This window comes from Barbatula barbatula (genome assembly GCF_947034865.1).
Source record: "Barbatula barbatula genome assembly, chromosome: 4".
NCBI lineage: Eukaryota > Metazoa > Chordata > Actinopteri > Cypriniformes > Nemacheilidae > Barbatula > Barbatula barbatula.
The window spans coordinates 25,072,035-25,085,976 of NC_136768.1; the positions used below are offsets into that span (position 1 = coordinate 25,072,035).

A 13,942-nucleotide genomic window follows, 5' to 3' on the forward strand; every position below is an offset into this window, starting at 1 on the left:
TTGACGTGTTTTTGGTTTCAAAAACAATTGTGTATCACGTGAAATTTGACATATACGCAAACTATTTACGTCATATGATAGCTCTCCTCATTCTGAACAACTTTGCCTCTAGAACCACTTCTGTCAAACAAACGGTTCATGAGTTATCGCCGATGATGTCAAAAACCTACTTTCGTGAACTCGTCCTAGGTTTTTTGACCGATCGGAACCAAACCAATGCAGACGACTTCTGTGGAGTGTGAATGTCAATAATTATCGTAAGAAAGTTGAAATTTCCTTTCAAGGTTGCTTAGGGGCATCAAAATAAAAAAATGGGCGGGGCCTATTACATTTAAATGGCCATAACTCAATAACTATATGAGATCTCATCATGGGGCTTGAAACATATGTGAAGACCATAACTCCGACGTCACAAACCTAAGGCCGCGGCGTTTGGACACTAGGTGGCGCTATAACAGTAAAAATGGCTAAATTTACGAGTTTTGGTTGCAAAAACAATTGTGTATCACGTGACATTTGACATATACTCAAACTATTTACATCATATGATAGCTCTCCTCATTCTGAACAACTTTGCCTCTGGAACCACTTCTGTCAAACAAACGGTTTGTGAGTTATCGCAGATGATGTCAAAAACCTACTTTCGCGAACTAGTCCTTGGTTTTTTGACCGATCGGAACCAAACCAATGCAGATGACTTCTGTGGAGTGTGAATGTCAATAACTATCGAAAAAAAGTTGAAATTTCCTTTCAAGGTCGATAAGGGACGTACGCCAAAAGTTCTTAATATGCGGAGCCTTTTACATTAAAATGGCCATAACTCAAGAACTAGCTCCGAGGTCACCTACTAAAGGCAGCGCCTTTTGGCCGCTAGTTCTCTTCGTTCTGAACAATCTTGACGCTTTAGACTGCTCGAACCCGGGAATCGCTGCTTGCAGCTATATTTCTTCTTCTTATTCTTCTTCTTTGTTATTATTCTTCCCTAAAACTAATTGGGCAGCCTAAACCGTAAGGCCGACAGAGCTGAGACTTGGTCAGATGGTAGTAGTCCTTGTCGCTACTCAGATACATGGACCCAGCCAAATCGGCCCATAGGTGGCGCTACAGCCATGAAAAGCGCGTTTGCACTCTTTACTCCTAAACCGTTTGTCGCACACCCAAGTGTTTTATATCATTGTAATCATTGGCTCAAAACTTAAAAAACGTATATCTCCGATTTCATTTCCGGTATGCAAATTTTTCTGCTAATTTGCATTTTATGCAAAAAAAATAAAATGAACTAGTCCCTGGATTTTTGCCCGATCGGAACCAAACCAACGCTGATGAATTCTGTGGAGAGTGAATGTGAATAATTATCAAAAAAACGTTGAAATTTCGATTCACCATTGCTAGGGGGCGCCAAAACGTCTGAACCGGAAGTGCCATGGTTGACTAAAATGGCCATAACTTATGAACCGTTTGAGCAATCTTCATGGGGCTTGTACCCTATGTGTAGACTATCAGTCCGGGGTCACAGTAAAAAGGAGTTGGCGCTTGGCCACTAGGTGGCGCTATAATATACATGAACTCGAAAAGGGCTATAACTACCCAACCGTTTGCCCGATCGACTTATTATTTGGTATGGTGTGTCTTTGTGTCATGCACGGTGATTGTATAAAAGGACAGTGGCGTATCAAATGAAACATGGCGGTCATCGGCCAATGAAGTTTGAGCACTCATTAGACCGGGTTAACGGAGGCCGATCGAAACGACACTCGCTGGGCTTGTTCGACTCATGGTCCAGAAGGTCTGTAAGAAATATGAACTCATTCGGCCACCGGGGGGCGAAGTAACGTTTTTGGAGTGCATAAACAATTGTGTATCACGTGACATTTGACATATACTCAAACTATTTACATCATATGATAGCTCTTCTCATTCTGAACAACTTTGCCTCTGGACACGCTTCTGTCGATCAAACGGTTCGTGAGTTATCGCTGATTATGTCAAAAACCTACTTTCGCGAACTTGTCCTAGGTTTTTCGACCGATCGAATCCAAACCAATGCAAATGACTTCTCTGGAGTGTGAAGGTAAATAATTATCAAAAAAAAGTTGAAATTTCCTTTCACGGTTGCTAAGGGGCGTAAACATTTTAAATAGGCGGAGCCAATTACATTAAAATGCCCATAACTCGAGCACTATTAGAAATATCATCATGGGGCTTGGAACATATGTGTAGACCATCACTCCGAGATGACCTACAAAATACCGCGGCGTTTGGACACTAGGTGGCGCTATAACAGTAAAAATGGCAAAATTGACACATCTTTGGTTGCCTTAACAATTGTGTATCACGTGACATTCGACATTTACACAAACTATCGATGTCTTATGAAAGCTCTCATAATTCCAAACAAATTTGGCTGTTGATCAAACAGTTTGTGAGTTATCTGTGATGATGTTAAGAAGCTGCTTTTGCGAACTTGTCCTTGGTTTTTCAAGCGATATCAAAATTTCCACCACAGTACAATTCTCTGGACTGTCTAGATCAATAACTATCAAAAACATGTTCAACTTTTTCATTTGCATGACCACTACAGGGTCCTTTATTATATTCAAGTCAACGGTGTACCTGAAAGCTCGCTACTCCTTAACAAATAATCCGATTGACTTGCCATTAAGTACAATCATACATCTTATTACACTAAACACACGTGCAAAATATGATGGTGATCAGACAAGAGATACGTTTCCTGTCTCACAGGCACAAGGTGTTAGACATATAAAGCACTACACATTAAACGTTGCTCCATATTCAAACATCTATAAATATAGAACATGTCTGGCTGGTTGTAAGATGCTGTTTTGCTTAACATAACACACACCTTTATTATGTACACCAGTTTAATTGCATGTAAACCCAAATTGTTACTCAGCCAGTCACATTGCAGCAACTCAATGCATTTATCTCAATGCAAGATCATTTCTTAAATGGATGTGACCAAATTAACCTGAAAAGATGATTCCCCTCAAGTGTACTATATGTGCATATGTGTGTAATCATGTGTAGTGTCTATGCACCGTTGCTGACTGTATCTATAATTTTTCAGGCGTTGGGAGTATCGTCCACTTGGGTGTTTTACTATGAGAGTCCTCGGCCTACTTGATGAAGGCAAAGATGCTTTAGATGCCTTAAAAGTGCTCGAACCCGCTAAATGCTGCTTGCAGCTTTAATTATCATTCAAATTTCAATTTCACTCGTAAAAACGATCGCAACTTCCGGGTATTACAACTCCTTTTATTAAAAAAACCTTCAAAACGTTATACAGTTACTAGATAAGCAAACATTTTGGTATTGTACAAATATCAAAGTAACTGGAAAAGCTGTGCGTATTCATTTTCTAAGTGTTTGTTTTCTTGCGAAAGCCCTTCAGCAGTGTGTAAAGCCAAGCAGCCATACTCCTCACATTTGAGTAAGAAAAGTCTGTAGTCAGTCACTTTGAAAATAGATGATTCATTTGGGCACTGGCCTGTACCCATGCATAGTAATTTCATGCCAAAGCTATGCTACACGGTTGCATTCCCTAAAAAGAAATCGGTCACCCTAAAACCCCATATTCTGTCATTTTTTCACTTGCGCTCATGCTTTAATGAACCAAATACAGTTTGTCTTGAAACAAAAGATCTTTTCCATATAATAAAAGGGACCGTTGAAGTCACGTATTCACTTTACCCATATGATAGCTTTGACTATATTTTAAGTCTTTACATTTAAGCAATATAATCTTACTAACATTGTTTCCTGTGCGTTGCGGCTCTTAAATCTCATTTTCTTTTTGTGCGTGTTCAAAAAGGCTGCCTGAGTACAAGGTGCAAATCGCAATAGTTTTGACATCAGCGATATGCATTCGTTCGACTTCATGTGCGCCACTCAGACCATCGCTTGACATCATAGTACCGCGAGAGAAAATCGAGAGCCGATCGCTCGGAAAGCGTTTGCATCGCTCTCGCGGTACTATGACGTAACGCACCGATAAGTCTGAGAAGTGCCGCATGAAACGGTACAAACCTATCAGTACCCGCAAGATTTGCAGTAAATAATGACCTACATTTCAGTCAACAAAACACTAATCTATGGCAAGATGCACAACTACGTTCTCTCAAATGTTACCTTAATAATACAGCAAAACGTGATGTGAGCATTCCGCTGAACTTGTTTCACAAAAGTTTACCCACATTTTTGGGTAAACAATGATATAAACAACTCTTCAGGTCAACTACTAAATACTGGTACATTTGAATAATATTTTTAGCGCAAAACTGGAGTTTGACTGAATCCATAATATGTGCGTTTCAGTAGTCATCTCCGCGGCTCACAACCTCCTTGCACGTGGGTCTGAGGAGGATGGTGTGTTCGTACTGCGCCGTGTACGAGCCCTTGGCGTCACATAGAGGGGGGTAGGGGTCGATGATGCCCAGGTCACACAGGTTCTTCAGGGCCATCAGGTACTTGCTTTCTCCCAAACGGTCGAGCCAACGGCGACAGAACGCCAGTGTGCCGAAGTTCTCGTTCACCACGTTGAGAAGATGCTTTGCCCTGGGCAGCCTGGAGGTGACAATTACATGTTATTAAACGTCTCACTCCGTTTTGTCATTCTCGAAAGACTTTTTTATCATTTTCAAAAATTGTGATTACTATCCCTTTACTATAAAAAACGGCATACACTGGTTAGGAAGGTTTTGTAGCATGGTGTGTTTAGTCATAACATTTTATATTATATTTAATTCATATTTTATGGCATAGTCATTGTTTTAACTTAAATTAAAACCGCCCAACAGTTATTGATTCTTTGCGGACGTCAACCGGAAGTTCTGAGTGGCACGCTCTCACCTGATTGGCACGTGTCCAACCTCAAAGTTCTTCATGTAATGCGAGCAATCCATGTCATCGTGCACCACGCCCTTACCAGTGCTGCCGAAGGTTTCAATGGCGTACACCTCCCCCTCCTGGACGTGAATTATTATTTATTACTGTAAATATCATTATTATTTGGAATACTGTTATTGCATTCTAAGCATTTGAGGCACAAACCTCATGTTTTTTATGACAACCACATCAAGACTAATAACACGAATACACACCTCCATCCTGGTGGCTTCTCCACCCTTCACTATGGGCACTGTTTTACCACCATGTATCCGATACTGACCAATAGAGTGTCCGTTCAGATTCCGGACAGGTTTGACTACGAGAAATATGGAATAATGAGACGCATCATTAACGCACATGTCCAACCATCAGTGTATAGCATTAAGCAAATGTACCTTGGTATGTTTTTCCATCGATTTCAACCTCGTACGACTCCATCACTTCCTGAATGGATTCACCGACATCACAAAGACGGACGTCTATACCTGCACACTGCGAAGGGAGAAATGGGACTCCTGCAAATGCACCACGTGCCACAGGTTTGATACGCGAGTCTCAAAGATGCTCACCTTGATGCCTGTGTCGGTAGCATCTCTCACAGCCTCAAGCAAGCCGTCGAACTTTGGGTTGAAGGTGACGGTAAAGGCACAGTCAATAATCCTGCCTGAACACAAATGATTACTACTTCTCACTTCGACTTTATTTCAGTTAGTAAAGTTAATGTGATAACTGAAATTATGTACAACATTTTTTTATCACAATAAACTGTTCACACTTCATGAAGATGTGATGGAAACATTTGTGGCCAAGAGATGGAAATGTGTGTGATAGCTCGCATTGCATCATGGTTATTTTCGAAGCGTGTACACTGTTCGTGCGGAGTGTTTATGGCTCAGGTGTCGTACCGTTAATGTGTGTGCCGAAATCGATCTTGCATACGTCGTCGTACTGAAGGACAGTGGGGTCTCCTGCATTGGGCGTGTAGTGAGCGGCACAGTTGTTCAGCGAGCAGCCCGTAGGAAACGCCAGGCCTGCGTTCAAACCGTTCTCTTTGATCAACTTTCGACTGCAGTCCTCCAAACGCTCACTGGAAATAGAAAAGAGACGCCTTTTATTTATATTTATTAACTAGACGGTTTATCAGCTGGGGAAAAAATGAAGAGACCATTTCAAGATTACGGTTAAGGTTAAATTATAATTTTCGCGTCATTCTGTAAACTAATAACAATGTTTTTTCCGAAATTTCAAATAAAAATATCGTTTCTATTTGCATTAATTTGCAGAACATGAAAACGGGAGAAACAGGTCAAAATAACAGAAATGATACTCTGTCTTTTTCCAGACCTCGAATCCTGCAAATACAGAGTTATAGCTTTGATTTTAGTTTCATTCTTATTTTAAATGAGCTTTTATGTTTGGATTATTATGTTTAATTTTAGTTTGAGTTTTTTTATTTTAGTGTATGCCTTAATTTGTTTATTTTCAACGTTGCTATATAAGATTAATACATTTTTATTTTAGTTTTTGTTTATTATTATAATTTTACTGATTTTAACTTCAGTTTATTTTTGAGGCGACATTTTTCCAATTATTTTAAGGTCAATATTTGATGTGATTTCAATGAACAGGAAGTTGAATTTTTAGTCCTCCAAGATAATCTTGCAAAGAAAACAAGTTTATAATGACTTTATGCAATACAATAGTAATATCTATACATGTATTTATGAGAAGTTCCAAAAAATAAGCTTATAACCTTTTGTCTTTCATTTTGCTGTTGGATGACTGGGGACTTGGGTTTCATTTTGTGGTATAAATCCTGAATAAATAACAATTTAGAAAGGTCTCTTATGCATAGGTCTACGGTATATGTTTCATACATATATCCTAAATAGATAATCTTATCAAGAGCATCAAATAATTGAAATTCATACAAAATGGGAAGTTACAACTGGATGAGTTTAGTTGGGCACTCGGACCTAAAAATGTTTGGCTCTGACATACATAAGTTGGGTTTTTTGACACATGCTTTGTAACTATGTTCCTATCTGTGGTGCTACAGATGCTAGCCAAAAAATATTGTGTTCCCTAAACTAGACTCCTTTAATGCAAGTCGAATGTTTGTGCTTGTTTTACCATTAACCTTTCCAAAATCATAATTCCTCATTTATGCTTTTGACATAATGCCATGGGGCAAGTCACATTCCAAAAAGTAATACGAGGGCTAGTCAAATAATAGTAATTGTGACATCATAAGTAAAGCAAGAAGTTAACATGTCCATCTCCATAAACAAACAGGACAATGGTCCGAAACCAACGCTGGAGACCTGCTGGCTTTTACTCCTGCATATCCTCCATATTAAACTCAGATACGAGTATGTATTTGACATATTAAACAAGTTAAATGCCTCACTTTTAATGTTAATGTCATATTGTACTCACCAGATGTCAATCATGGTCATTCCAGGTCTGATCCAGCTTTTCACATATTTGCGCACCTGCCGATGTGCCTCGGCTGCCTGCCGGAAATCATTCCACAGCTCCTCATTTGCTTTATCCAGTACGCGCTTCTCTTCGTTGGTCATTCTCCAAGCTGCACTACGCCTGACGGTGAATATCAAATTATTTTTCATTTTATTAATGTGCCGTCGGATAAACAAAACGAAATGTTTATTATTGCAAATATGTCAACCAACATTTGGGTGCACCAACTACTAACTGGGTGCACATGAAAATGACAAATATCTTGTGAATAATTATACATTCCAAAAGTAACATATCAGTTATACAAACATCATTTAATTCCATAAAATAAGGATAAATGGCTGTTCCGTAATACAAAACAGGCGCCCGTTTTATATCCGCCAATTCCATCATAGCTGGCTGTTCCTTTATAATTATAATCCATTATAGTTTCAAATAGTTGACGGGCTATACAATAAATGTACAGGCTATAAAACTCGACGGATAATGTGTTGGAGGTTTACGAGCTGGCCCTCGCTCGCGTGCGCCGGGTTCATAACTATTTTGGAGAGAGTACTTTAGACGCGAGGGAACACGAGTGACCTCTATGTCACCGGTCTCGGCTATATAATATTACACACGGCACAGGGTAATACGAGGTAGACTGGGCCACAGAAAGTACAAGGTGACCTGAGGGACTTCAAGAATGAGCTGTCTTACCCATCCTGCGATGGAGGGTACTCGCACTCCTCACCCACTGGAAACACACCGTTAGGGTACAAATCGCATATGGGGAGGGATGGAGGGTCTGTCTGGGTTTTGGCTAGAGGAGAGAACGTAAGACATCAATCAAGATCTTTAAAGAAAATCATATACCGTATATATTAATGTACATGCCTCGCCATAATATTTCTTTTTCTATCATTCAATGACTGTGAGGAGTCTATCCTGTCGACGTTTGGCATTAACAATACAGACTTTGAAGCACTTTTCACAATTTTGCATTGTTGCAAAGCAGCTTCGCGGTGAATGCATTTGATAACATGCAGTAGAGAAGATAAGGCTGAAGGAAATCGTAGGAAGTACTACGAAATAGTAGAATATATAAAAATATGTTTTATCAAAAACGACCTCTGTGACCTTTATTTCTTCTGCAGAATGCAAAATAAGATATTTTGAAGAATAACAACGTTGGGCACCATTGACTTCCACTGTTTGGTCACATTTGTCAAAATATCACTTCCACCGAAGAAAGAGTCATATTTAGGTTAAACTGACTCACGGGCGAGTACATGATGAGGACATTTTTGAGTGAACCGTCCCTTTAAATGTTCTGTGGACAGCCACTGGTCACATGTTTTCACTGGCAGTGACACTTGTTCCCAGCATCTCCTTTTCGGCTTCACAAATTAGTCATGCAGGTTTGCATGAGACGTTTACGTAGACAACCGCCATAAAAGAGAAACCCTGTCAGCTTTAATGTTTGTGGCAAAACGCATTATATTGATGATTTAAGCGTTTTTATGTTGTGAGTGATAAGTATTTGCTGGATAATGACAATGCATCCGTTGGCACCTGCTCTAAATCCTCTGCTAAAATTCAGTCGGCACTGCAGGATTTTCCCGAAGGTACAGGGACCTGGCGTGACGCCAGTCCGCTGCATTGGCAGCCCATCGCGCTCCCTGCCCCCATCAACGCGGGTACGCATTTCAGTGAAGCGAATCGTAGCGCGCTCCCCGTCGCGTCAATCTGAGAGTCACGTGTTCAAAGGTGCCGCACTGACATGGCCCCGTTCTCACAGATAATGGATCACTACGCTTCCCTCTTTAGGGAACGTTGTCTAACATCTCATCCAATCAGCAAAGAGCAAGGGCACTTTGGGAACCAATGAGAAGAGCTGAAACATACGTCCTTTCTTTTTCTTGGTCTTCTTTTTCTTCTTTTTCCCGGAGACATTATCCCCGTCCTCTCCATCTGTGAAGATAACAGGGTTGACACGATTAGGGACGTGGCGGGTGCAGTAACCGTGTGCGGATATACGTAAATGCTGCACGGTGCAGTATGCATTGCATGCTGGTTGTTTTTCATGGGGCCAAAGAGAATTCAAAATCACATGAAGTAGAAAATAAATGTGATATTTTATGACGTTAAAAAAATGAGCAAATTTGAAAATCGTCCATTTCAAATGTATTGTTTTTAATCACACAGGATGCTAACTGGAATTTTAACTATGCTGGGATTACTGTACATGGACCATTCAGAGGTCGTGTAACCGAACGAAAAGTCTCCGTCACTAGCCGTATTTCCATTAAATGTCAATTAAAACAATATCGCTGAATTAATTGATGTTATACGATTAAAGTGAATTTTGATTCTTCTCGCGATAAGTCATTCTGGCCGTACTTCTTCTTTGTATGTTTTATGGCAGGTTGCAAACGAACTTTAGTGCCACCTACTATGATGAAAGAGTGAAGAGAAATGTCTATATTTCCTTATATATTTTTATATATCCTCAAAATCTAAATACTGCAGTCACTGGTTTTCCTGCATTTGGGCCATCATATAAGATATTTCTTAATGTGAATGTGAAATGTTCTGCCAAAACATACCGCGAATGGTCCTGTGACTTTTATACGCCACGTGACTTGTAAATACGAACAAAAGTGTTTCCATTGCGAAATATGACGTTATCGTATTACCTGGAAAAACACCTAATGCGAGCGTGAGAACTTTTTTGCGATACGTGGGAGTTTTCGCAAAATTGACATTGGGCGTATTTTCAATGCGATTCCGTAAGTCTAGCGCAACTTCTGGGACCATTGGGTTTTGCATTAATACATAGACACTATACCAGCATGACTACGTGCTGCCATTAAAGAAACATACCAAATACCAAAGAAAACACAATTCGACCTTTTACTCTCATTTTTATGCTAATCATTTGCATATTCAGCAAACATCTCAATTTAAAAAAATCGGTCTTTGAAGTATTTTACTAGTTTTAGTCTTTTGGACGCCATTCCTAATTATGAATGTTTAATGTAGTAGTATTCTATATTGTCGTGAAGTGACCTCATCATGTGCATGTTTAATTTAGCGAGCGATGTCTAGTTAAATAAAAACATTTGAATACAGTCGCTTTGGAGTTATAAGGTTCTGTCTCCGTTCCGAGCAGGTCCAAGTTTTTACATTCCCTTGGACTTTGTAGATAAAACACATAACGTAACACATAGTTTGTGACGGAATAAGCATAGGTAGGTGAATAACTACATTTTGACATAAATGTCAGATAGAACCTTATCATTTCAACGTGACAATTTCATCAATCCAATCTTTGTGCAAAAACCTTTTAACTTTAAGCAGCCTGACCAAAAAATAAGGCAAACCGTCATTTTCACATCACTTTTCTATTTAAAACATACAATTGCAGGTAATATAAGTTTATCTTTAAAAATGCCTGACATTTCTCACACCCCCTTATGAGTCATTATTACACGGCTCATTAGAATGCTTGATTCTGATTGGCCGGTCGCGACATTTGCAGGTTCTATATTTCCAAATAACGCCCTCATAACGAATAACACACGGTAATATGACATGTTTTTCGGGTCCTGATCTCACTGTCGGGCCTTATTTCTGCGATAACAACCGGCTGCCTGTACATTATCCCTTACTTATAAACTTACCGTTGAATACAGATTGCAAATGTACGATCTGTATAATTATTAGCAATTCATTCATCCCAATGGAAATTAAAGGTCAAAGTCAGGTTCAATTGCATTGTGGGATACAATAACCAGTGTTCACATCTCAGCAAATGCAGCGGTCGGCCGCTTATTTTACACCTACAGAGATGTTTCACGTATTATACATACAAACTGCGTAAATAGTATAGGACGTATAGTAGTACGCTATTCCAAGAACAGTCCGTGTGAGCAAGACAGCCGAAGCATTACGGACATAATGTGTGATAATAAATGAGTGTGGATACTGGAAAGTTGCAGTATGCGAGTATTCATGACAGAATACCTTCTTCTCCATCCTCTTCTCTATCTTTATCCTCTAGGTTCGGTCGCTCGGTCGGTTTTCTCACATCCACCTCACCGTCCTCCCCCTGCTCGCCGCGTCCTGCTGCAAAGTCACACACACAGGTGATCCAAAGTAAGTCCTAAGTGTGCCAGATGCATCAGAAACTGCACTCTCCATCGGCTCAATGTGTGTGCGCGTATGACAGGTAGTGATTAAGAGATGTCAGATTGGAAGCTGTCCACAACTTCATCTAATATACCCGATCCATATGAAAGCAAACTTGGCACAAAAGAAATCTGCATTGTCACATAACCTTGGTAGGTGCGATGCGACATGCATGCAGAGCGGACGGCAGTGTGCAAACCTAAACCTTTTAAAAGGTTTAAAAAATGAATTTCAGAAATCAAACAGACTTATTTAATAAGGAGTCACGTTGCCGGACCAGCCACAAATACTCGATAGAGTTTTACCTACTTGGCGTTTTCATGAAAGAACATACATGGCATTGGCATGATCAGGGCTGGAGATGGATGGGCTTTGGACTCGAGGGACAAAGAAGTTCCACCTGACCTCAAAATGTTTTTTTTATCCATTAAATGTCCAAGGAATACTGGGCACATATCATAAATACATATATGCAGCTTTATGGATATCTATGGTTTAAAATGATCACATTTGTCCCACGCAAGAGTCCCCCGGTGAGTTTTGACCATTTCAAAACTCGCCACGACCCACGGTAGACTTTAGTAAAGTGTGCCGAGTATACGATTCAATTGAATTTTATTTATACATATACAAAAATTGCAAAAAGAGCGTGTTGTGTACACGTACGGCATTTTTGGACATATTGGTCACAAGCATCTTTTTCCTTTAAGAAAAGAGGAGAGCAATAAAGTTTTTGAGACAGTCTATTGAAAAACGATATGTTTAGTAGATATATGTTATTCAAATGGAAAACAATGTAATAACAAAATATATTACAAAACAATATATAATAATAAATGATACAAATACTATAAATATACTAAATAATAACTATAACGAATCGATCAAATCAAAAACGATTCTCCTGAATTTCTTGATAAAATTCCAAATGTTGGGAAAACTTTTACTTTTCCAGTTATCATATATTTCAATTCTTGACCCAACAGCACACACGCACGTCACAGGTCCCGAATCAGAGACTTTAAACGGCTGACCATATAAAGCAGGTGTTTGAGTAATAAAGGGACGTTTCTCCTTTCTATCAATGAAACTCACCCGCCGGTTTACTTTTCTTCTTCTTCTTCTTTTTCTTCTTCTTTGCGGGATCCGTTTCTTCTCGTTCCGCCGCGTTCCCGTTCGCGATCAGCGCGTCCGGCTGCACCGGCTCGGTCCCGTTCGCGTCCATGTTTCCGGCCGCGAGTGGAGAAGGACCGGTGCGCGCGAGCAGCGGAGAACACCGAGTGCGCGTCATCCGCGATGAATATTAATTAGGTCACGATGACCGGCTTTTAACATCGTGACGTCATTATTATTCATGAGCCTGCGCTTATTTGCGTGTCCGGCAGACGGCGGCGCGTGAACTTTATTAGGTCACTTCACAAAGGACAAACACGTGTGTACATGTACTTTATTTCACAGACAAAATGAAAGAACTTGGACGTGACCCTTAGAAAAAAAAGACAGTTTTGCAAGTCATGCATATTCATGAAAAAATTAACGAAGAGAGGTAAACACACAACAAACAATTTACACACAAATGTTGAGTCACATGATCAGAGGTTTTAATAAGGTTCTCATTAACATCCCGTTATAACAGTTCAGTGTAGTTCTAAAGTGCAATGACACGTGTTTAAGGCAAATAAACCGCAGCTTGAGTGTATATGAAAGTATGAGAGCCAGTACTTGAAGGGCCTGACAACTAGTAAAGAACACGATTGTACATGAACATATGATGCCGAAGGGAGATTTTATACTTGGCAAATAAAGAGAAGGTGAATTTCAAAGGGTTTAACAAAATATACTTCTTTAGAGAAAAGCAATAACCTTGTGATGGTCACAGACAAGCTTGAGGTGGAAATGGCCATCTAGTTATTCTTTCTTTATAGAGTGACACAAATACTTTGCAAGAGGACAGATGCTGTCTTTTGAAGGTCACCAAACCAGCTGAAATCCAGAAGGACATCAGTATATAAGGGAGTTGACAAATAAACCGTAACTGTCCTATGAAAATGCAGAAAACAAACTGTTCAGAAATTATTTTATATTATTTATATTTTAACTGTAAAATAGCATAAGAGATTTATTTTCATTGTTCGTTTAAAAAAACTAAAATTGCTGCCTAGGACATGTATGGTTTATTTGTGAACACACGCACACGCACACGCACACGCACGCACTCACACGCACACACAAACACAGACACGCGCAAACACAGACACACAAACACACACACACACACACACAGACAGGCACACACACACAGACACACGCAAACAGACACACGCAAACAGACACACAAACACAAACACAGACACGCGCACAGGCACAGACACATGCA

The 13,942-nt window shown here is 39.8% G+C and overlaps 1 protein-coding gene across 1 annotated transcript; it reads right to left on the reverse strand.

Moving 5' to 3' along the window:
* Window positions 1-3,260: 3,260 nt before the first annotated feature.
* Window positions 3,261-12,800, reverse strand: metap2a (methionyl aminopeptidase 2a). Its single transcript, XM_079453893.1, has 11 exons — window positions 12,661-12,800; window positions 11,401-11,502; window positions 9,280-9,345; window positions 8,092-8,194; window positions 7,351-7,512; window positions 5,817-5,998; window positions 5,481-5,575; window positions 5,307-5,403; window positions 5,124-5,227; window positions 4,873-4,988; window positions 3,261-4,587 (listed from the first exon to the last, which is right to left on the reverse strand). Exons 1-11 carry the CDS (start codon window positions 12,788-12,790, stop codon window positions 4,335-4,337), a joined length of 1,410 nt encoding a protein of 469 aa, XP_079310019.1. The 5' UTR covers window positions 12,791-12,800; the 3' UTR covers window positions 3,261-4,334.
* Window positions 12,801-13,942: the final 1,142 nt, after the last annotated feature.

Excerpts from the sequence above, each read along its gene's own strand:
- metap2a (XM_079453893.1), bottom strand. The coding sequence starts at position 12,790 with ATGGACGCGAACGGGACCGAGCCGGTGCAGCCGGACGCGCTGATCGCG. Across the intron at positions 5,404-5,480 it reads CTACCGACACAGGCATCAAG|TGTGCAGGTATAGACGTCCG; the intron begins GTGAGCATCTTT and ends CTCCCTTCGCAG. Across the intron at positions 4,588-4,872 it reads GTTGGACACGTGCCAATCAG|GCTGCCCAGGGCAAAGCATC; the intron begins GTGAGAGCGTGC and ends TGTCACCTCCAG.